The 25,012-nt window shown below is 50.2% G+C and overlaps 2 protein-coding genes across 4 annotated transcripts in view; one reads left to right on the top strand and one right to left on the bottom strand.

Annotated features, from left to right (window-relative positions):
* Rpl12 (ribosomal protein L12) overlaps nucleotides 1-25,012 on the bottom strand; it is a 1,083,577-nt gene that overhangs the window by 249,434 nt on the left and 809,131 nt on the right. The window lies entirely within an intron of this gene.
* The window catches only part of Mvb12b (multivesicular body subunit 12B), a 155,908-nt gene that overhangs the window by 114,226 nt on the left and 16,670 nt on the right, over nucleotides 1-25,012 (top strand). For all 3 annotated transcript variants that reach the window (XM_051166254.1, XM_051166256.1, XM_051166255.1), the window contains exons 8-9: nucleotides 20,892-20,947; nucleotides 23,146-23,205. In XM_051166254.1, the coding sequence (XP_051022211.1) occupies nucleotides 20,892-20,947; nucleotides 23,146-23,205 (116 nt within the window). The remainder of the gene's footprint in view (nucleotides 1-20,891; nucleotides 20,948-23,145; nucleotides 23,206-25,012) is intronic.

A 25,012-nucleotide genomic window follows, 5' to 3' on the forward strand; every position in this document is an offset into this window, starting at 1 on the left:
GGGCTGAGAGGCCCCACACCCACAGTGTCCCCTGGGTCTCTCCAGCAGCCAAAGCCCAGATTTCCAGACTGAGAAACAGCCTTTCTGCTTCCATTTTCAGACTTCAAAAGATCACTCTGGAAATTAAGTTTTTCCAGGCAGATTCCAAAGGTTTTACACACAGACGAGGGCAGAGTTGACTGCAGGCTGCCTCCCATGGAGCAAACGCCCAACTCTGCGCTTAGAGGCTGTGCCAGGCACTCACTCCTGTGGCAGGTCTTCGCCACCTCTCACCTTCAGGTGCCAATTTTCACTCAGCTAGGAATTAACAAGGCAAGGGGGCCTTTTTTCCTGAAAGGAGTCCTTCCCATCTTGGCGCTGTTCACAGCTCTTCGGCCATCCCAGTGAATCTGTCTCAAGAGTGGGTGCTGCAGTGGCCCAGAAAACAGAAAGGAGGTTCCTAGTCTTGACCAAAGGAGATGTCTATTAAGAGTGAGGACAAGGGCTGGAAAGATGGCTCAGCAGTTAAGAATGCTTGCTGATCCCAGGTTCAATTCCCAATACCCTTGGCAGGTAACTCAGAATCATCCATCACTCCAGTGCCCCCTTCTGTCCTCTGTGGACACTTGCATACACTGTGGCATACACACCACTTACATATAATTTTTTTTTTTTTTTTGAGATGGGGTTTCTCTGTGTAGCCCTAGCTGTCCTGGACTCGCTTTGTAGACCAGGCTGGCCTCAAACTCACAAAGATCTGCCTGCTTCTGCCTCCTGAGTGCTGGGATTAAAGGTATGAGCCACCACTGCACAGCGTAAATTCTTTAAAAAGTAACTTCTTTAAAGAGTGAGAACAAAGCCAGGCATAGTGGCCCACACCTATAATCTCAACACTTGAGAAGCTGAGGCAGGAGAGTTGCCACAAGTTCAAGACCAGCCAGGACTATAGAGTTCAACTTTGTCTTTAAAAAAAAAAAATCCCCTCAAAGAGCAAGTATTTTGTAGGATACTTCTCTAAGATCCCAGATCTCCATATTAAAAAAAAAAACAAAAAACTTTTTTGTGCACATTTCTCTCACAAAACTCAGCAGTGCAGGAACAAGACAGATGTTGGTGAACTTTGAGAATGAACAATTAAGTAAAAGATGACGTCATTTATCGAGTTATTTAAATAAATTTTCACTAAAACGAATTCCTCAAGAAGTGACATCACTGTTAATAATTTTAACTGTGAGATTTCTTTACATAAAAATGAATTAGATTTTTTTTTTTTAACAAGCTGACAGTATACTTGGCTGGGGTTTTTACTAACTTAACCCCCTCCTGTTTCCTGTCTGGAGTGTTCAAAGTGTAGGCCCGGTGGGGGTGGACAGGACTGTTGCTGAGCCCTATGGAAAAGAAATAGTCACACTGTGGCCATCATGAACTTGGAAGCACAGCTGAGTGCCTCTGCTCCAGCACAGGCCCATGCAGCCTCCCTCCCAGCCACAGCGGCTCATTCCCAAGGACAGGAAGTGCTTCTCCAGCGGCAGACTCTGCCTGCCCCCGGCCAGCACCACCTCTGAGAATGTAGACTCTCGGTACCCCTTTGTAGAGTGGTAAACTCATTTATGCCTCCACTTTCTGGATTGCCGTCAGCAGAATATTCTACCATGAATGTTACCTCAGATCTAAACAGAACCATGGGTTAGATGTAAGGACACGCAGCCTGTCCTCCTGTCCCCTACATTGCGTCATGCTCGTGCTGCTGAGACCTCAGACAGGCATGGAAGCATCTTAGTCCAGCATCTCTTTTCTAAGGGGAAAGGTGTGTGGGTGGAGTGGCATCCTGTCTCCTGGCCACCTGTGTTTTCCTCCCTCTGGACACAAACGAAACCACAGTTTGGTGCTTGTCAAAAAGCCTTCATGGAATCAAACTGAGAGGCGGCATCACAGGCTGGCCCCTGCTACACCAGAACTCACACCGTCAGGACAAGCAAGATGTCTGTCAAGAGACACTTTGGGGACAATTCACAAGAAAGGTGGAGCAGAAAGTCAGTGGCTGTTGTCCTATATCCCAGAGCCCTGAGCCTTGCTCCCGCTCCAAGGCAGAGCCTTGACTTTCTGTTCTGGAGTCCCTGCCAAGCCTGAGCTGAGGCAGTTTTTCCACTGGCCCAATAAACAGTTATGTAGCCACCAAGAGACCCACATCCTACCTCCTGGGTGCGCGGAGCAAGTCTGTAAAACCCTCTAAGGAGCAGGTGTCTTTATGGTGGAGCTGGGACAGGGAGGGTTGGTTTCACTGGAACCCAGGGAGCGGCTAGGACCAGCAGGATCCTGCTGGGTCCGAATCCCTCCGGGTATCCTGAGGTGCCAGTGTGCAGTGTCTGGGAAATCCCTCCACCTCTGACTGCTTCTGTGCTGGCTCCTGCAGGGCTCCTCCTCTTCCTAGATCGACACCATATTCTGTCTTCCTTGGGGCTTTCAAGAAAGTATTTTGGAGCACAGTCCCACTTCCCACTGGAGTTTCTGTGTTTTCCCATAGGGTCTTACTTGTCTCCCATCAGGCCTTGCTTTCCTGTTCTGCAGTCAAGCCTCCTTTGCTCCTGAGGGCTCTGGAAACCTCGAGGGGGGGTGTCGCCTGCATGGAACTTTTTAATTTGGAAGGCTGTGCAGAAATGTGTTCTTTTACTTTGTTCTGACCAAAAAGCCTTTTTTAAAGCGTCAGGGCAGTTTTCAAGTGGCTGCATGTGGTTTCCCACAGAAGCACAGAGAGAGGAAACCAAAGGCTCCAGTCCCACTTGGAAGTGTCACGTTCCTCAGCCCTAGACTATGAAGAGCTCAGTTTGAATTATGCAGAGAGGGAGGGGGAAAAATAAAAACCCCTGTCTGGATTCCAGAAGAGGTGTCTGCATTTATTAATGGTTTTTTTTTTTTTCTCCCTACTGTGGAAAGTAATAAGCCATGGAAGCCCTGGTGTTAAAACCACAGTGCACAAGTACAGACCTGGGGTTAAAACCACAGTGTGTAAGTGTGGACCTGGGTCCTCTCTGGGATCTTTTCATTCTGCAAATTTCAGAGGCCCCAATTCCCTGAGAGTTCGCCAGTCCCGAGGCTGCCTATGCAACAGAAGATGAGTAATGTGTTGGTATTGGCTGTACTCAGGAACCACTATCTTTAAGCATCTTGCCTTGTATCTGTCAGGGTGTTCAGAGCCTGCCTGAGCCTATCTCCTCGCTAAGTGCTATGCCTGGTACAAAGGCCACAGTTTCACCAGCTGTCAGATGTGACCCATCCTCACCAGGTAGCAGGAGGCCTGGGTGTGCAGAGGCACTTCAAGAACCCGTGCTAGGAGCCATGGCACAGGCTCACCTGGAGGCTTCTACAAAGTCTAAGGTTGAGGGCTGAGGGCTGCATATTTAATGAGCATCCAAGGGGCTGGGCCTTCTGACACACTTCAGAAGGAGCCATGTTTCTGCGATTCGGAGCCTGCTGTAAAGGCCCCATCATCAAAGCACTAAGAATGGCCAAGTTCACATGCACCCAGGACCAAATGCTGTCATCTGGACTTCTACCTCTGACAGAGGAGTGCCACTTGCTCTGAGGGCTGAAGTCCCCACCACCATGGAAGAGTGAGGCTGTTCTCCCGAGGAACTTACCACAGGCCCAGCTTACTCCAGACCGGCTGCTGTGTGGGCTGGCCTTGCTGTCCTTGGTTGGGACAGCTGCCTTAGACTTTGGACTTAGCACTCCTTTTTTTTTTCCCAACCTGTGGCATCTACAGTCTCACGTGACTTAGGAATGCTTGTCCGTCTCTCTGAAGGGTCCCTAAGGAGAACCGCTAGATAATTGTATTTCATATCCACAGCCTGTGAATCTGATGCAACTCCACCCAGCCCTCCTGTAAGCTGAGACTCTGATCTACTCACCCGCAGAGGAGTAAGGCCCCATTCATCACTCAGGTGCACCCATCACACAAGGCAGCTTTGCCTCATCAGACACCTCGGGGGTGTCACAGGTAGTTGCCCCCCACCCTATGTCCATCTGCAGGATTAAGGTGTTCCATAAAACAAACTGCTCACCCAGCCTTTGGTTCCAACTCATGTCCCTGCCATGGTCTCTGCCTTCAGGTTCTGACAGTGCAGTTCCTACCAGCACCCACGTATTTGGTTGTGTGCTCTCTGCCCAAACACTAGCTGCCAGCTAGTCTACATTTGCCATCTAGTGTCCAGGCCTCCAGGTGTTACTTCTGTGCTCTTTGCCTGAGTGCAGTCTTTAAGGCAGCCGTAAACATCCAGGCAACAACAGACCCATACCTTTGTGCAAACCTCATGGAACTTTCTTGACGATTAACTGCAAGTACACAGGAAGCAACCAGACAGCTGGTTAGGAGGCCGGCAGCCCCCTCTACCATCATCCTCTTGGGGAGTCTAAGCTCTGGTGACTAGTGTAACAGGAAGAAGGCCCTATTGCTCCCAGATTCTTACACTGGCTCAGCCACAGCAGAAACAGGAAGTTTGTAAGACAAACCAGGCATCCCTTTCATCTAGCAGGCTAGGAACAGCACCTGGCTCCCCATTCCCCTTCTGTGTGCCCTCCCCTCCACCCCCCCCCCCCCGAGTTTAGCCTTGCAGCTGTCCGTGCAGCCTGGCAATTCCACAGGCCAGTGCTGGCTCAGAGGTGGGTCACCAGCCATATCTGCTGGCTTTGGATGGCATTGTGAGAAGTCATTGTAAGGGCTCCCAAGTTTGCAATTAAAACAAGGAAGAAGGGTTTTCAGGATATGAGAGGGAAAAAAGGAGCTAAGCTAAACAGGCCGTCTCTCTTGAGTAGACGCTGTGTAGAGATAGGATTTTATCATCAACCCTGCATGGGCATCTGAAGACTTGAAAGCAACTAAGAACATCTTTTCCCCTAACCCAGCATTTTTAAGCTCCTAATATTATTTCACATTTAAAGGTGACAGCAATATCTTTAACGTTCTTCTATTGGATTAATAACGTTTAATGTTCAAAGCAATAAAGCGGAATGTTTTCATGAGACTGCTTTTATATCACTCATGGAAAACCCAAGTTTAAGAAAGAGAGACCTCACACACACAAATGCTCAGAACTGTTAACTCAAAAAAAAAGGGGGGGTGTGGTCGCGTGAGTGAACAGCCAGGTGGGTAAGTGGAATTCTGGCTGTGGTGCGAGGAAGGGGGGCTAGTCCCACTCATGGCAGCAAGCATGCAGAGCCCTCACCCACTCTCCCGCCACCCGTCTCCACCACGCAGCAGAATATGACAATGTTAGCATTTTTCATTCCCCTGACGTTACCCATTAATAAAGCAATGATCCAAAAGGGGCTTTGCTGAGTCGGTTCTTTATGCGCCCATCACTCACGACGAGATAATTTCACACAGGACCGTTTTAAAATTAAATGACGATAAAAACGCTCTGCTGTTCTGTGTTCACCAGTTCATGGAAGTCTATCAAGTCATTAATGTGTCATGACAAACTGCTCGATGGATACAAGAGTAATTAATTATTTGAATAAATAACAAGTTGAACTTGGGGCTTTGAACCACAGTGACACCAAGCAGCCCATTAAGGGTATCTTGGAAGTCTCTTCAGGGCACCGGTGTGAAGAGTTAAAATGTGGGCCAGGGGGCTGGGAGCAATGAAAATGGATTTCCTAAACACAGGGTAAGACGTTATGGGGAGAAAGGCACAGTGACACATCCCCGTGCCCACCTGCGGTTCAGTGTCAAAAGTTCCTTGGCAGCGGCCGTTTCAAGATATCACTTGATCAGCGATGACTTCAGAGAACAATTAGACAGATTTTCATAATCACCGTTAATCTCTGCATATTTTGCAAGATAATTACAGCAATTATTATTTAGATTTCTCTTTTATATGCCCATTGTAGAAAGGAACAAGTGCTTATTATCCTGGAGAGTTCAAAGAACCTTGGGTGAAAATTCTTTGTCATCTCTGAGCTCATTATTTCAACTCCGTGTTGCCTGGAAAAGTTCATCAGCTCTAGAAATTAGAGTAATTCCACAGACGCTGTTACGCTGTTATTAAACCTCAAGGCTGAGGCTCGACCGCTGGCTGGAGTGGCTGGCTGGGGGTGGAGGGTGTCAGGAGAGATGACCAAACCCCTTGGAATTGCTGTCAGGTGACAGGAAGTATGTGTGACAGATACAGTCCACAGGGGGAGGTGGCTTCACACCTATTTTCTCTGGAAGATCTACAGAGTGAACCAGCTGCCAGGATTTGGAGGACACAAGCGTGTGTGCACGTGCATTGCCCTTTAGCCCTGTAAAGGTTACTGTTAACCCTGGGTAGCTCAAGGCTTGTTCTCCACAGACATGGCAACCTGACAGACAGCAGTACTGCATGCTGATGGCAGATCACAGTGGATGCCAGTTCAGTCGCTGGTTCAGTCTGAGCTGCTCTTTTCACCCAGAGAGCTCAGCCACTAAAGCACCATGTGGGGAGGGTGGCTGTGGCTTCCTGCATCCTTTTCCTCAGGACACATGCCTGTGTGGGGATGAGGTGCCTCTTCTCTGGCACATCGTCCCAGCCGTGGTTATCATGCAGGTCGCAGGTCTTCCGTCCTTCCATGCCCATGTGGGAGTGGTCAGCAGTATCCAGTGAGGCCTTGGGTAGGACTTGATCCTGCTAATTAGGAAGCTCTTGGTGTCAGGATGTCATCTCTGGGGCCTGGTTTTTGTTGTTGTGTTGTTCTCAGCTGTGGGTGCTCTCTTCAGTTATAAGTATAGTTTGGGACATTATACCTTTCTAGTGTGTGCTGTGCACAGACCTGTTCTTATTGCTGAAGTACTTGAGAAAGCAGGACTCAGGCATGGGTGTGGAGGAATGCTAAGTGAATATGTCAGTATTCCAGTTGTGCTTTTTAGCCAATCAGCTGGGCAGAAGGACAGGAAGTGAAAGGCAGGACTTGCTGGGGGGGGGGGGGGGTGGGGGAGAAAAGTTTGACGGTTGGAGAGGGATGAGATTTTTTAAATAAATATTTTATTAATTTATTCATATTACATCTCAATTGTTGGCCCATCCCTTGTATCCTCCCATTCCTCCCTCCCTCCCGCTTTCCCCCTACTCCTCTCCCCTATGTCTGTGACTGAGGGGGACCTCCTCCCCCTGTATATGCTCATAGGGTATCAAGTCTCTTCTTGGTAACCTGCTAGCCTTCCTCTGAGTGCCACCAGGCCTCCCCATCAATGTGCTTCCATACAGATGTGTGAATAAGAGATGGGGGTTGTTCTTTTGTCACAGGATCTTACACACACACACACACACACACACACACACACACACACATACACACACACACCCCACTATGAAGCAGAACTGGTTTCTGTACCTATGGCTTCCTCCGTGCTCCTGTGATTACAGCCCCATAGCTCAAAGGACTGGTAATCAGAGTGTTGGACAGATACATAAAGTGGAGGCTGCTGGGTGAGTCTGTTGAGTGGCAAGGCAGGAGGTAGCCAGGCAGGCATTGCTCTACTGGCTTGAGGGTATAAAGACAGAGGCAAGAAGGGCATGGACACAACAATTAGAGATGCTGAGCAGCATGCTGGGGATCAGGACACCTAGAGTACAGGAGACACTCGGGATCCAGATGCCAGGGTCTATGGGCTTTTAGGAAAGAGCTGAAGTCTTAAGGAAAAGAAATGGTACCATGAAGCCTACACTTGGAGATTTTGATGCCATGAAGGAAGTCTCCTTGGGGACAGGCCACAGCATGCTACCATGCCCCTCCTGACAGCCCCTGCTTTGAAGTGGAAGTCCACTCTTCTCAAACATAGCCAGCCCTCAGCTATTGGTGAGGACTTTTTTGCTGTCATCTGGAACATGTTTCTATCCCATCCTTCACCCAAGGGCAGGTAGTAGACTAAGGTCTCTTAGCAGCTCTGTGGTCCTGACAAGCCCCACCCTCACCACCGGCCAGCTGTAGGCAGGATACTTCTCCAAAGACCCAGGACTGTGATGATAGAGATGAGTATGTCTTTCACCGCCCTGGCAACTCCTTGTCACCTGGACACACCCTCCTGGCACCCATGTTCCGGTGCTCAGAGGATCTGAGACACCCTCCCTCCCTGCCCATTAATTCCAGAAAACTAGAGCAGGGTGCCAAGCCAAGGCCTGCCATTACTATCATCTGCTGTCTGCTTTTGAGAAGCATCTGTGAGTGGAAGCTGACATCAATATGCGTTTGCTCTTCGTGGTGTGGCGTACTCACATGAGACCTGGCTGCATGGTAATTACCAGGGGGGAGGGGAGAGGCTGAAAAATGCTCATGCCCAGAGATAACCTCTCATCTGATCCCAGGCAGGAGGAGCCAGGAGGGCCACAGGCAGCAGCCATGTTAAAACGCACTGAATGAGCACCTAAAGGCCAGTCTGTGATCCAGAGAACCTTGCCACGCAAACATCAGGACACAGACAGTTGGTCCCAACTCACGAGCACCACCTACACAGGCCAAGCCTCCGCTCGCTGTTGCCTACTTAGCAGCAGGTACCTGTAGTGTGCCAGACACTGCTCTAGGAACCTGGGACATGGCTGTCATGGAGCCATAGCCATAGCTGGTGGAGCTGGGGTGAGAGGGACATTGGGATGGGTCCTCCCGGCAGCCAATCCAGAAAGCTTTCCAGGCATTGTCTTTGTATGGAGATGAGATCACAGTCAACACTTGAGATGTTCTTGTTACACATTCTCCTGAATCCTTGCATCTCACTAGGGATGACCAGTCCCCTGTGCAGAGGCTCAGTGAGAAATATAAAGATACAATGGTGTCTGGGGAGAACTATGTAAATTTTCCCCTCAAAGATGCAGCCCCCCTCCCATCAGTTTCTTTGCCTTTTTATTATCTTTCCTAAGACTTGGAGCTTGAGCTAATATACAGTATATAAGTACTCAGGGTTCTGTGGGTCAACAGGTGTTCTGGTATGTTCATCATGGCTCAACTAGATGGTCGTGAATGGGGCCATCCACACATAAGTCAGGTGACAACTTGGTTGGTGTGGGACGCACAGAGCACAGTGGCCCTGTGCTCACTCAGCCAGCCCAGCTGGAACATAGCAAGTGACCACACTCCCAGGTACACATAACTAATGTCCAATTCACCAAAGAAAGTCACATCACCAGGCACTGCAGGAGGAGAAGGACAGCAGCATACACTTCATGGTGGCATTCATGACAAAAGCGCTTTGCAGATGGATATGTGTGTGAGATTAGGAGGCACATGTGGCATCTTGCAGCCTACCAACCCCTACCCACTCTCAGAGAAGCCTCTGTCCTGGACACAGGACTCCCTCTGTCTGGTGCAGGGTGGTCGCTAGAGAAGAGGAAAAGGTTCCAGTGTTGAATTTATTTACATCTACTTTAGAGCACTTTGTACTATGCCCCAGAGATATATACTTTATAATTAAGAGATCTAGTATTTGAGATAATTCCTATTAAAAATTGGATTTCAGCCCTGGGGTAGACATAATAACCTTGTGTGTACATCACAGACTTGGCAGGAAATCAGCTTGATTGAAGCCCCATCATCTTGCTCGCCCTGAGGCAAGTAGGATAGGAAGGTACTGTCTTGCACCTCAATGCCTTCTGCTGGGCCACTGTCCCTCAGCCTGGACTTGTGCTCCGCTTCCTTTGGCTTAGGTGTATGCTGTGCGTGCTGGCAGGGACAGCACTGGAGTGGCTCTGTCTTGTCAGGTGGACACAGGGGGATCCATGGGCTGTACAACTCAGCGCTGAGGTTAGCTCAGGTTCCCTGGATGGGAAGTCGCTGTTTTCCCTTCCATAATGGGGTGTGCAGTCTGGAAAGTGACGTTCACTCATTGGGGTTGGCATCTGTTGACTTCTGTCACCTTATCGTTCCTTCAATATTTATGGGCTGGCGTTTGATGAGGAGGAGGGGCTTTCGCTCATCCTCTGTGTATATTTATCAGTTCTCACTTGTTAACCTCTTTTAGTTCCCCTGAGACAGGGTCAAGCTATGTAGCTCAGGCAGATTTTGAACTCTCGATCCTCCTCCTTCACCCTCCTGAATGTTGGTGTCATGGGGGTGTACCACCATCCCTGGCTCCATCATCATTTTGCTAGATGCTCAGATTGTCCCATGGTTAGCCAGTAGGCGCCCCATCAAGCCCCATCCCAAGCCCTTCTGTCATGGTTCCATGGTGCTGTGAGGGTGTCTTTGGTTTCTGGCACAAGATGTTTCTGTCTTTCCTGTCCCTGTCCAGTCTAGAGCCTGCTTCTTGTAGAGCAGGGTGCAAGAAACCAAAGCTGGGGTTCCCGGGGTGTGTGCTGCTTCCGAGCTCCCTTGCCTCAAGGCCAGTAGTTCCCAACCACTTCCTAATGCCTCAACTTACTTCCTCCAGCGTCCAACTCCTCAGCTTCCTTCCTCCTGCCGCCACCCTTTAATACAGCTCCTCACGCTGTGGTGGCCCCAGCCGTACAATTATTTTCACTGCTACTTCATAATGGACATTTTGCTACTCATATGAATTGTAATGCAAATATCTGTGTTTCCAGTGGTCTTAGGTAACTTCTCTAAAAGGGCCGCTCAACCCTCACAAAGGGTCATGACCCACAGGTTGAGAACTGCTGAGAAGTGTGTGTTTACGCATGTGTACATATACCCACACGCATCTATATTTCATATATATATCATATACAAATATGTTTTATATCATACATATACACATATCCATCATTTATGTATGAATACACAGATAGCTACCTCCACCTACATATTGAAACCAGGTTTATGGTGACAAACTCCGATTCTGGTCATAGCACACAGTGTATTGTGAACTCAATGTGCTTTCTGACAATGTCTGGGATCTCTTCTTCAGTGGAAGCACTGGCTCCTACAGTAGCTTTACTCAGCTGCCCTGGACTGCCTTCCACAGCGTTTCCTCCCAAGTCATGTTCTCTTCTCTTTAGTAGTAAGTTTTAGCATTCTTGTCCATGGTGATCCAACCCACATGAACAGGTTTTTTCTTTTTTTCTGTTGAGCCTCACAAGTGCACCCACAAAAAAGCACACAACAGAAGCACCAGCTCACCCTAGCTGCCTGCTGGCTTGCCCATCCTCATAGCAATGCCTTGTATCCATTCCATCACCCTGGATCCCTCCTGTTCCTCTAGTCCAGCCCCAGGCTCTCCATTCTTCCATTTATGCCTGCATCTGTACACTCCCTCTACTACACTCCCTATGCCTCAATCCTGGCCCTAACCACTGACACCAGCCTCACTCCCTATATTAATTAGTGTTTCATTAATACAATAAAACACCGTGATCAAAAGCAACCCGAAGAAGAAAGCGTTTGCTTCGTCTTATACGTCCACATCACATTCCATCATCAAACAAAGTCAGGCTAGGACCTCAGTGCAGGAATCTGGAGGCAAGAACTGAAACAAAAATCCATGGATGAATGTTGCTTACTGGCTTGCTATACATGAGTTGCTCAGCTTGCTTCTTTATACCAACCTGGATAGGAAGCCTGAAGTGGTGCACACACAGTGGGCTGGGCCCTCCCACATCTATCATTAATTTTTAAAATGCCCCCACAGACTTGCCTATAGGCAGTCTGATAGAAGCATTGTCTCAGTTGAGTTTCCCCTTCCCATATACTTCTAACTTGTGTCAAGGTGACAAGAAAAACTTAGCCAGGACAGCCAACCTCTTGTCAGCTTGATACACCAATACATTACTATCAAGCAATAACCTTTCCTTTTATGTTTATCCCCAATGTCTCCGTATCAATATCACAAAATAAAACAATTCCAATTTTTGAAAATCCCACAGTCATTAAAAATTCAGTCTCTTTAAAACAGCCAACTTCTCTTTCAAAGTTCAAAGTCTCTCCAAAAATATCTAAAGTCTCCTAACTGTGGTTTCTGTAACATTTTTTTAAAAGTGTGGGGGGCGGTGCCTACATCGTATTTCAAATAGGAAAATCCAGAGTGTAACACCAAAAGTTTGGTGTGTGATATCTGGAATTTCACTTACGATCCTCTGGATTCCACAGGGCTTGTACAACTCCACCTATCAGGTTCTGCCATTCACAGCACTCATAGCTCATCTCACAGGCCCTTGGTGGTCATCCATGGTACTGGCTTCCCCAGAATGCTGGAGTCTTCACTGAAACTGGGCTGCACCTTCACCACGAGCCTCTCCTGGGCTCCATTCAGGGACTCTTACCCTACTGCATGGTGTCAACCCTCAACTTCTCTTCATGACTGCTTTAATCCTGAGGCTTCTATTACAACTGAGGCTGTGCCTTTACCAACAGCCTCTCCCATGCTCTCTAATGCCAAGCCTTGGCTGCTCTCAGTGACCTTTTCATGCCTTCAAAACCAGTATCACCTGGAAAACTTACAAACATTACCAAGCGCTGCTGCCAGCATGAGGTACAGCCTTGGCCACTGTGGGCCGTAACTTCTGTGTGCTGAGGAAACACTCCCCAGAAGACTTGACTTCAATGATGCTGGTCTTTTCTTAATCCCAGCTTATTCCTCAGCCCCGGAGGACCATAACTGTGCAGTCTTCTTATGGGGTAGTCTTAACTTCTCTCTGAAACTGCACAAACCATCTTCTGCTCTACCTTCGAATTATGTTCTAAGTTCCCACAAGCCCACATTAAGCTCTGAACGCTCAACGGGTTCTCCAGCCTCCACAATCCTTCCAAAAACATGGCCAGGTCTGTCGCAGCAATGCCTCGCAAACCTGGTGCCGGTGTCTGTCTTAGTTAGGGTTTTGATTGGTGCAATAAAACTCCATGGCCAAAGCAACTTGAGAGGAAAGGGTTTGTTTCATCTTATGCTTCCATATCATAGTCCATAGTTGAAGGAAGTCAGCTGGAACCTGGAGGTAGGAAGTGAAGCAGAGGCCACAGAAGGGGTGCTGCTTACTGGCATGCTCCACATGGCTTGTTCAGCCTGCTTCCTTGTACCATCCAGGACCTCCTGCCCAGGGGTTGCACCATTCACAGTGACCTGGGCCCTTTCTCATCAATCATTAATTAAGAAAGTGCTCCAGAGAGAGAGAGAGAGAGAGAGAGAGAGAGAGAGAGAGAGAGAGAGAGAGAGAGAGAGAGAATAGTTTTGCTTTTCTTTTGTTCCAGCCTGTGGTGCTGGGGGTGGAAGCCAGGGCTTTACACATGCTTAAGCAAACCCTCCATCACTGAGCAGTCCTCCCAGCTCCTTAGGACTCTTTTCCAGGGCTCATCAAACAGCTGAAGTTAGTATTAGGGAAAGGGGTGTCCTAGGATCTTGTCTGCTTGAAGGAAAGAATTCAGTTAAAACACAGAGATACTAAAGAGAAGTTCTTTTAGCAGAGCAAAGCCAACAGTCAAAGAGACAGCGTGAGCTGCCCCCAACATGCGACGCAGCCTAGTGCATTTTGTGATGTGGATTTTTAAGTCTTAGGATATTTATGAGGTGGCCTATTGATGAGGTGAGGTGACCCTTTTTCTCTCCCAACTCATGATGGACCAGATTTCTCTTTCATGGTATTTCTTCCCATGACCCTCTAGAAAAGCCCATGGGACTAGGCTTGAGGTCAAAAATCACAATGCAAATGGTATTATGATAGTGCCGGGTCTCTTGAGCGTACGGACCCTTCATTAGTGCCCGTGGAGGGGATAGCTCAAGCCTAGCTGCAGCTTCACGGATATTTAACCACAACAGCGTTTATCCGCTGGGATGCAGTCTTGGGTTTCTTCAGTCACCTCACATCTAACTCCTTACGTTCGTGGTACTAGACTGCACCAGGATCTCATTTTCAGATCAAGCTTCACTTGTAACGCCAGGGAGGACAAATGCCAGGGAGGGCACTGTTGGGTACCTTGTGAGTCACACCAGGAAAGGCATTGTATCTGTGTCTCTTTGGATTGGAACCCATGGGTCACGTGGTTTAACATGGGTGCGTGGAGTTTGTGAAAGGCCGTTCCCTATGTACAGAACCCCTAACCAACTGAGAAGCTTGTTTGTCCATCGGCTTCGTGCTTTTATCTAATTGCAATTTAAGAGTGGCCTAGATATTATCATTTATTTTTTATTTACAGTTGAAAGAAAGGCTCAGACAGATGAACCTTCATCCTGGTCACAGCAGTTGTGATCTGAAACCATTCCCCAAAGAAACAGGCTGTGCTTTACATAGGAAAACCACCTATCACGTGGCTGCCACACAGCTTCTTCATGCTTGCTGTCACAGACACACACCCCACCCCACCCCACCCCCCGCCTAGCATTGCAGATGAGGGGCATAATTATCCTGGGGCAGATGAGACTCTGACGCAAGGTTAGGTGACTTACCCAAAGCCACATGGCTAGCAAGCTGGCACCATCACACAAGGGTGCCCACGCTCCTCCTTCCCCTATGTGTAGGGCTCTGGAGTCTCCGGCTGTGGCTGATAAATTGCTTCTTTTGGCTTATGAATAACGTGGCAAAACAAATTACTTTGGGGACCCAGAAGGAAGTTGTTGGCCTTGTGTAAACTCAATTGGAATGTCACTGAGCAGACAGCTCCGGAGGCGTCTACAAATATCTTCCAAAGATATCCCCAAAGTGAGTCACCCAGAAAGTAGGATGCCCTCATGTTTTGGTTTGCAAATGAGTTTTGAGAAATGGCCTTGAGATCTTGGGTTGCTGGCACTTCTCCCATCCCAAATTGCAAAGGACTTTGGGAAAGCCACAGGAAGAAGAGAGACGGGGGTGGGGTCCTGGTTATTTTCTGCTCCAAGCCCCAAGCAGATACATGAGATAAAAGGCCCCCTACCATTCCGCCGGCATCTAAAGTCCATTCCAAAAATGCCTCCCTGCCAATAAGCCAGTCCACCGTGCCTCGTTGAGGATGTCCAGGTGTCGTTACCTGGCCTCACCTGACACCGCGTGGTGACTCTAAGCAGGTAACAGCTGAAGTGCTGGGAATGAGATGTTGGTTTAAAGTTTACGTTTTTACAGCTCTTTTTTATGTCCCTTCTGCCTGTGGAGATGTCACGGAGGCATGGAGTTGAGTGCTCTGAGCAACTCTGGGTGATGGTTGAGCCTAGGGTCGGGGATGCTCTGGAGTTGGTCAGTGGATCGTTGGCGCAGCACAAAGCCCCATGGCATGTGTGGAGGTGGGGGGATCAAAGGCGAGCTCTGGGGACTGCTTTGGAAAGTAAAGTGATAGTTTCCACACAAAGGGAGGGAGCAGGAGCTGGTGGGGGTGGATTTGATGTCCAACCAGCTGCAGCGCACAAATCTCTGGGAGCAGCCACAGACAGGATCTGGGTCAGCGGATGAAAAGGAGAAAACAAAGCGCTGTACGCTGTACCCTTAGCCACCAGCGCTGGTGCCGCTTTCGGGGGGGGGGGGGGCGCCCTGCAGCAGATTACAGCTTTATTTGTTTAAACCTCGGGATCGGTAAGCATTCACAGTCCTCTTGACTTGTGCTGCCTGGTTGTAAAAAGAACAGTTGAGCGAGCTCATTGTTTGGGGGCTTCTTTCTTTAATGTATTTTACAAACACTCGCGGTGACAGGCCTGACACACAGATTTCTATGTACTCGCTCTTCAGTCTGGGATTACAGCATTAATAACACAGTTCTGTGCTTTGTGCCATTTTTAAGCATGATCGTTATGATAAAGGGCATATACTTAATTACAGGCCCACTTAATTACAGCTCTGTTGAAGCTCGTTTGTTTAGGAGAATGCTAATTGCGCTACAGAGCCCGCGGCACATCCTCACTTTCATCTGCTCCTTGATGCTCCAATTCATGAACCAGCATTTGTTAAAACTGCCACCAATTTTCTTTCTTTCTTTCTTTCTTTCTTTCTTTCTTTCTTTCTTTCTTTCTTTTTTTAAGTAAAAAGACAACAGCAGTGGCTTGATACTGAAGGGACATAGCTTCTAAGCCTGGTGTCGGAAGCCACCATGCTGGGGAGCTTTCCCCAGGTGCCAGGTCCCTGACTGTCCTCAGATGTTGTGTCTGTTGTACAGGAGCCTTCTCAGGAGTCATTGTAGTATGAAGCCCATTTTACAGACAGGCCCCGAGGTGCAGTGGCCCTGGCATGGGCACAGCCACCGTCTACCGAACTGTAAAAGGAACTCACTTCTGAGTTCCCAGCCCATCCCTCCACCACAGGTCCTGGGCCTCCTCCGTGCCTGACTTCAGTGACAGAGGCTGCAAACGGGAAAGTTGACAGTTCAGTCAGCTGTGAAGGTTCACCACCTTGCCTGTGGGGAGGAACGCGGGTTCCCTTCCTTCCTTTCTTCTCTCTTATAAGCAGGACTGTGGGTGCGCCATCTTTCTTCTCTTTTGTCATCTCCCAGGTTGGAGGCGCCTTTGTAATCTCTCTCTGGGAACCCCACCTGGACAAAGGGCCAGTCCCTGCTCTGGTGTCACCCCTGATTCTACAATATGACTGTGCACAGGTCAGGCACATAGTACTCCCCACTGACTAAACGAGCCAGCTCAAGCCACATTAGAGTATACAGGCAGGGTTACTGGGGGCAGCTTTCAGGCGGGTTCACTGACCTCCCAGGAGGTGCTCAGTGAAGTCACCATGTGGAGGGAGACCGAAAAGTAGAGACACAGAGAGGTGAAAGGAAATGCAGAGAGAGAGAGAGAGAGAGAGAGAGAGAGAGAGGAGGGAACCAAAATGTCTGGACCATATAGTGAAGAGCCTCTGGGGGGGGAGAGGAAACCCAGCCTCTGGACTGGAAAGTTCATGGTAGAAGGCAGGGTATACCAGCCATGCCCTGCAGCAGGTAGAGACTGAAGGATGCTGGGAAAACCTGGAGCCAGGTCCACTTTGGTTAAATAGGCACCTCAGCCATTTGTCCCGCATCTGAATCTAACTAACACAGGCAGATTCCCTGGAGAGAAGCCCTACCCTAACTCTTGCTGATTGGCAGGGCAGGGTGTCCTTGTGAACCAGGTCTTCCAGCAGTGTGTGGCCCTGGGTAGCGTCAGTGAAGGGCTGGCAGCTGGGACAGTGGTTTGTGCCTCAGTCCTAGAGCTAGTGGTGATGACAACATAACAGCCCTGGCTGGGGAAGGAGAGATGAGGGGAGAACGAGGCTCCCCATAAGAGGGAAGGCAGGGATGATTTGTGAACAGTCTTGGGGATCACATGAAAACTGCATCCCATCACTTTAAGGATTATGTCTGCCAAACCTCTGAATATTTTCGAATATTGAAGGCTGTCCAGGTAAGGATCCTAGGAATGGACAGTGTTGAAACAGAGGGGCGGGGCCTCACCTCCTGTAGCTAACACTGCAGACCCTGCCCAGTGCCCCAGCAAGTAATAATGGCTCTGCCTGTTAGCTCTGCCCAATGCATCTTTAAGGAGAATCTGAGGGTCCCTGGGCCATGATCAGTCTGGCCAGCCCTCCTCCCTGTGGCTGTGGCTTCCTAGCACATCTGGGCTTTGGCTCACCTCGGCCCTTCTCTTTTCTAAACAGGAGCCCCAGTCTGCCTGTTTCCCATGTGTCAAATGCAGTGATGGGTTTCTGGGTGGGGTCCCACCTCCATGAGGCCGTAGACCTGATTCTGCCTCTCCATTTCCATGTGCTATTGGCTTAGGGACCCATGATATCCTCCCTTTCTTGAAGGCTCTGAGGATGCTCATGAGAGAATATTGTGCTAGCCCTAGGTGACACCGGATCCTGTGGCCATGCTGTGGCGGTGTGGCCTTGAGAAGGGCACTTTTCACATTCAGTCGTCAGATCATTGACGAGTCCAACCTACAGTAAGCCATTTCCCCTTTTGTTACTGTGCATGTCATCCGTTTCCACTGTGCAATTGGACCTAAACTACAAGGCGTCACATGGACCTGGTAAATTTCATGCTCTGGTATAGCCCAAACGTCAGCATTCTGAGCCCTTCATCATATCTCGCCCCTAGCCAGTTAGCAAGCATTCCTGCTATGTCTCCATCAGACACAGTTCACCTAAACGTCCGAGATGGGTTGTTTTAGATAGCAGGTGATTTCCTGGCCCACTTCAGCGTGCTGGGTTAGCCTGTTTCTGCAGTGCCTAGGCTGTGTCATATGGGGGAGGCATGTGTATGCTGCTTGTGGGAGCTAGGTGACAGCTTTGTGGTGTCATTTCCCTTTTTCTACCTTTGTGCGATACCAGGGCTCAAACTGAAGTTGTTGCATTTGTGCACCAAGCACCTTTACCACTGAGGCATCTCACTGGCCCCTACTAGGTTGTTTTGTTTTTTTTTTTTTTTTTTTAAGATTTATCTATTTTATGTGTGTGAGTGCCTTGCCTGCATGCCTGTACATACGTACAGTACTCGTGGAGGCCAGAAGAGGACGTCAGTTCTCTGGAACTGGATTTACAGATGGTTGTGAGCTGCCATGTGGGTTCTGGGAATGGAACCCAGGGTCCTCTGCAAGAGCAACCAGTGCTCTTAACCACTGAGCCATCTCTCCAGGCCCCTTCCCCTCCCCCACCACCACCCACACACACTAGATTTTTTAAATGAAATTTGGTCAGTTAGTATGGCCTGGAGGTCACATCTGCTTCAGCATGTACTGTGCTGTGGAGAGCCCTGATGTTCCTCTCAGGCTTCTGCCCTGATGACTGCCCCAGACAGGCTAAGATCTGTTCTCTTGTGCATGTGAGGAGGGTCTGACTATCCAGCCTCCTGTCGTAAGTTCCCACCTCAGCCATTTTACTGACTGGCTCCTTTGCAGTCGGTATTGGCCCCAAAGGGCTTCTGTCTCTGCCACCAGTGCAGGCAGGAGTGTATCCATCACCACCGTCCTGGTGGCCACCATCACGCAGCTTCCTCTTTCTTGCAATATGAACTACTCTCCCCTCTGTCACCTAGTAGGCCTCAGAGCACCCATAAGGCCCTAGGTGAGGACATCACTGTAGACATGAGTAAGGGGACGCTTCATTTGCCCTGCACACACCCATATTCATGCGTAGGTAAAATCTTGTGTTGTCCGTGTACATTCCTCGTAAGTCAGGGCTTCTGAGTTACTGCTTCCCGCCTCTGTGACCTCAGTGGGCTCCAAACTCCAGAGCCTCTGCTGTCATCCCAAAGCCGTCAGGAGTAATGTGAGCGCCCGGGGCCCTGCAAGCATTCGAGGTCAGAGCACACAAGAGCTTTGAGTGGTCAGTGGCAGGAGCTGATGTGACTGTTTCCTGTGTGTTCATGGAACTTGCCTCCCTCCCTCTCTGACAAGCTTGTGGCTTTCCAAGGATTCTTCCTTCATGGCTGTATGTCTGCGGAGGCAGGATCTCAGGTGGTACTAGGATGTTTGAATGTGGGCACACGAAACTCTGGGCCTTCTCCCTCCTTTCTGTGCTAGCATGTGACACATACATCATGCCAACACTCAGCCTTCTCTTCTGGGTTGTAGGGCCAAGCTGCAGTGGAAGATGGCCCCTGCCATAGGAGTTTGTTGTGCCTGGAAGGCACACACAGGAGGTGGCCCTGCAGAGAGAGGGCTCCCAGTGCAGGACGGCCCTGCTGTTGGTTTCCCCCCCCCCTTCCTGCAATCATTACGGACACAACATACAATACACTCTGTGGCCAATCTTGCAGATCAGACACTGGGACCAGACTCTGCTTCTTCCCTCCTGTGTTGTTTTCCACCACGTCTTCCGTTCTTCCCCAGCCCTGAAAGCTTGCCCCACATTTGAACACCAGGGAAACCGCTGTTTTAGGAAACAGGGAGAGACACAATGTCCATTGCAGCCAGGTGGTGGTGGTGCTGCTGGCAAACGCCTTTAATCCCAGTACTTGGGAGGCAGAGGCAGGTGGATCGCTGTGAGTTCGAGGCCAGCCTGGTCTACAAAGTGAGTCCAAGACAGTCAAGGCTACACAGAGAAACCCTGTCTTGAAAACCAAAACAAAACAAAATAGCAAAAAACAAAACAAAAAAAACAATGTCCATTGCAAAACCACGATCTACAGCAAACTGCCCTCTCGCCCCAGGCTGCAGGTCCCTACACTAAGGGCCAGATCTGTAGGCTGAATTTTGCCTCAGCTCAGTCAGCAGCCCAGTTTTCTGTCCACAGGTGGCACTGTGAGGGCCCTGCATCACACGTTCCTCCTCTGGCAAGATTGCCACCGCTTTGGCGGTGCATGTCTAGACACAGGTAGATTGCAGGGCGTGTGAGTTCCCAGTCCCTGCACTCCTCATTCGCACCCTTTCCCTCATGTCCTGTTGTGGTTGAAGCACACAGGGCAGGTCTTGACTCAGCCCTGAAGCCGTGACAGAGACCGTAAGCATGGGCTCCCCCTTGCCCACATACACACTGAGCCCACTCTGCCAGCCCCTGGGCAAGATCCTGGCACTCCTCCCTGCAGGCCCAGAGCGCAGCTCCCAGCCATCAGCCAAGCTTCTTTCACACACGACTTCAGATGCTCAGCGTAGGCCCAGGGCAGGACTCAAGCCTGGCCATCCTGAGCACCAAACCACTGGTCTTTCCATGGAGGGCGATGAGCACCCAAGACCACCCAGGAGAGGATCTGTGGCTTGGCCTGGCCCATGTACAATGAACATTCCCCTGCCAGCTTCCTCCCAGCGTGTCCTCTGTCCCCTCCCAGCCATACATCACTTCCTGCTATCAGTTCCTTGGTGGCTCCCACCACTAACGAGACAGGCCAGGGTCCTGGATGAGGGTAGGAAAGGGCTTCCATTCCAGCCCTGTGCCGCTCCCCTGACCCTCTGTGAATGACTGCCTACACTCAGAGGATCCACACAGGCGTCTGCATTCTGGGTAGGATGTAGTCACTGGGAACAGAAAGCGCCCTGTCCCACTCTGTAGCTCCTCCCCACGGGACCTGGTGGCACTTGCCTCGAGCCAGGCACTCACTGGTCCTCTCTCTGCTGATGTCGTAGATTTCCAGGCAGCAATGGTGTCTTCAGCGCTTTCCTTTCCTTTCTTTTCTTGCAGCGATGGATGGTGTGCCTTTTATGATTTCAGAGAAGTTCTCCTGCATTCCGGAAAGTGTAAGTTTTGTGCATGATTCCCTTCCCCCTCTCCCACCTTAACCTGAAGTCACTCAGCCTCTGTGTACATGAGCTGCTCTTAGAACCCTGGAACTCCCTGGGCCTGGGGAAGCATCCCTGCTTGACGATTCTCTCTTCCTCTGGGTGCTGCTCTCTAATACCAGAAGGCTCGACCTCTGGGAGCCAGGATCAGCTCTGCTCATGTCTGCTCATACCTTGCCCTCCTCTGATGGTACCTAGTCCTCAGGACAGTCTTCACCCTGTCTCACAGCCATGCAAGCCTGAGCCACACTGGGCCAATAAACTTGTTTCTAGCTTTTATCCTTCCTGTAGAAGATGCTTTGAGGCATCACTAAACACCAAGGCCCTAGTTTGGCCCAGCTTAAGACCCCTTCAATGTTTTTCTTGGACCCAGTTTAAAACCACCTGGCTGGCGATCTGACCTGCTCTGTCATTTCCATTTTTATGAAATATAATAGGCCTCCTCTGAACCCTTCCGGTAAGCGCTTAATCTTGAAAAATGCTCCTGATGTGACACAGGGAGCCTGAGGAACTTCCGTAGAAGCCACTTGGCTGCGTTGCCATGGAGACACTGGCACCTCTCCTACATGCTCCCTGGGAGAGGCGCTCAGCCCTGCTCACCAGCTCCAGTTGGGAAAGTTTAGTGGAGTACTTAGAGCCTAATGATGCAACAGCTGGACCTCTGCTGGCTCCTGGGCCAGGCGGGCAGGCAGCCCCATCCTCACACCACGAAGGCTGGCATCTCCAGCACATCCAAACTGTTTTGTGGCTACTGGTAGAGCAGCCTCAGGAGCTTGGGGTCTAATTTGGTGGCCCTGTCCCAAGTTTGCCCTCACAAATGTGCTACTGCCAATTCGGCAAGCGCTCAAGGCCACGGATGCAGGCCAAACCCAGTGTTAAGCCCTTCCAAGCACTTCTCTGTTTAATCCCCCTGCAGCAAGACCAGAAGGACCCACCCATGCCACTTTTAACAGGCTTTTAAATGTGGCTTTTAAAGTAAAGATGAAGGGGCATCCAGGTGCCTCATCAGATAAAGGGGCTTGCAGCACAAGCCCAACTGCTGGCATTCAGGCCCAGGATCCCACATAAAAAGCAGGATACAGTCGTGTGCGCATGTAACCCTAGCAGTCACGAGCCAGCTGGCCTAGAGTGCAAAGGATGGCAGAAACAAGAGAAACCCTGCCTCAGCAAGGTGAGAAGAGAGAACCAACTCCTGAAAGTTGCCCTCTGACCTTCACATGTGTGTGTGTCACACTCACATGCTCTCTATAAATAGCTAAATAAATAAATGAGATTAACTGATCCTTCACTACAAGGCAGCCATCTTGGACCCCAGGGCCTTGGGCTCCAGGGCCACCTACCACCCTCTGACCTCCTGCCATGCAGGACTCCCTGTGGCACAGTACAGGCGCTAGCCCCTTACCCACCATGGGGCTTTGGGTCCAAACAAAGTCCCTGGGTTCTGTGGGGTTCTCAGCCTCTACCTGCAGGCCGCGCTGCAGGAGGCCAGGCCTGTGCCACTCCTAGGAAATACAGAGCTAGTGTACCTGGAAGCATTCTGTGGCCTCACAAACAGAGAGGCTCGCATATTTCTGCCTAGGCTTCTTTGGACCTCTAGTGGATTCTTGGCCTGTGTATTTGCCAAGAAATGTCCCAGTGTCCCTGGAATTGCAGAGCTCCCATCAGTGTGCAACTCCATCACTTTCGCTACCTTTGGCCTGACGCCCAGTTATTTCCTTCTGCTGTCACTTCCTAAGACCTGTAAGCCACCTGACCTTTCCCTAGATACCGCAGGCCCCTGGAGCACCTTAGACCTGCCACTGTTCTGTGCAGACACTTCCAGCCCCATACTCCATCACAAAAGCATAAATCCCATTTACTTTCTCCTCTGCTTAATTGACCGCAGGCACACCTTCCAGGAGGCCGTGGTCCCCTTACCCCCGCCCCACCCCCCGGCGCTGTGGATATGTGACAAAGCAGCCCTGTGATACAGACTCACCCTACCATGTGCTTTGTGATTTCCCCCTGGGACGCTGTAATGACTGTCACAATGTCTATGCCTGTGGGAAGGGGTGGGAATGCCAGTACAGCTTGAATACCACAATTGTCATACAAGCAAGGGGGGGGGGGGACCATTCTCCAGACATCACAGAAGCTGACGTGGTCTGTGCTTTTAGATGCAGCCCTTTGATCTCTTGGGGATCACCATCAAGTCTCTGGCAGAAATTGAAAAGGAGGTAAGTACGCTGGACAGGACGCTGTCCACTCCTCTAGGGTCCCTGTCCCTCCTTCAGGGACTTCCAGGGAGAGATAGGTACAAGCACCTGTCTAAGGGGCAAGCGGGGAGTCCCTGGACTGCACCATGACTAGTGCCCCGTCCTCTGTTGCATCATTTGCCACCAGGACCATCTCAGAGATTTAGCCAAACCTCTTTATGAACCAGAGGAGTGGCCCAGGTCCCTCATACTTAGCCAGACCCTCGTTTGACTGGCTCGTTTGATGGCATCTTGTCATCACAAGAAAGACACCAGGATGAGGGTCCAAAAGAAAGATCCAAGGAGATAGGCCTAAGACAGCAGGGCTTCACAGGAGGCCTGTTCATAGGCCAGCATCAGCGTGTGCATCCTGCTCTATGCAGGGAAGACTGCCACAGTCACGTGCTGCCACCAGGGCTCCTCAGAGAGGAACATTTGTCTCAAAGATGGAAATGGCAGAACCATTTCAATATCCTTGGTTCCTTGGGGTTTTCTCGTATGTACCCAGCTAGCAGAAGCAGACTGCATTATTGAAAGATGGCTGGAATCAAAGAAAATTGAATCAATGCAGTACAACAAATTTCTAAACCTGTCAAAGCAAAAACAAGACGAAAAACTCCCCCTTTGTCTTTGATTCTCAGTAAATCATAAAAACCCAATTGTCACCTATAGTTTTGTTTGCTTGCTTGCTGGCAACAGGGGAAGTGGCTGGCCACGATGCTGGAAACCGAGATGTGTACAAGTCCACTTCTGCCCTTAAAATGGTTCTCAGTCCATGTACTTGTGAAAAGCCTTTGCCAGGAACCCAGCGTAGGGCAGGCCTCCCTGAAGGATGGAGCCCGTGGGTACCAGGGGAGGCTTTGAGAGGGTGGCCTGCTGCAGCTGCAGTGGGAGAGCAAGATAGAGCAAGGTCACGTAGGCAGACATTGGAACAGCATGGCTGCCTAACCCAGGCAGCCCACCTCCTGGCCTGTGCTGGGGTAATGGGAGCAGCTGCCTCGGATGGTGTCAGCCAGTGTTGTGCGAACAGGTGGAAAAAACTGCTGGGAACAGGTACCCAGTGCTGGGGCTGGGTGCTCAATAAAGGAGCATCCCTCCCAATGCCAAGCTTCCTTCCCCTCCATGTGTCCCCTGCTCTCACTAGTGGGCCCTGAGGCATCTTTTTCTTAAGCTCTTGCTGTGGGCAACCTAGAATTTGAAGCTATCTTGTTCTCACCCCAAGTGACTGAATGTCCTTCTTCCTCTTCTGTATGAAGCAAGATTAAGGCCTACTCCTCTCCTGTGGCTGGAAGCCCATCGACTGGAGCTCTCTGGGCTGGTGGGGACTCGGAAGGCCGGTACACCTGGGTTCCAAGCATTGTGGACCCATTGTCAGGGCACATGCTGTCAACCGCAAATGTCTAGGTCCTCCCTCTACTCAAGGGCTGGCAGCTGGCCAAGCGTGTGCCCATGCTATACGTTCCTCGCCTCGGCACGCTGAATTGAGGTGTGGCTTCCCCCCAAGACACAGCACTGGATGCCATAGGCAGCTCTGGGAGGAGCTGGTGGGCTTGTCCCAGCTCTTCTGACCAACTGCTCTGAGACTTTTCTGTCAAGTAGTGTAGTAATGGAGACACCAGCAGCGCTTAGAGGAGCTCTGCTGAGACAGTTGGGGCGGAGCCTGAGCCTGCTGAGTTCACAGCATCACCGTCTCCACTGTCCGTCACTACTGTCCTCTTTCTCCACGGGGCAGGGGCAGAAGGCAGTGTCCTCCTATCCCAGTCAGCAGCTGAGGGATGCCATCTGGGTT

The sequence above is a fragment of the Acomys russatus genome, chromosome 24, assembly GCF_903995435.1.
Source record: "Acomys russatus chromosome 24, mAcoRus1.1, whole genome shotgun sequence".
Taxonomy (NCBI): Eukaryota; Metazoa; Chordata; class Mammalia; order Rodentia; family Muridae; genus Acomys; species Acomys russatus.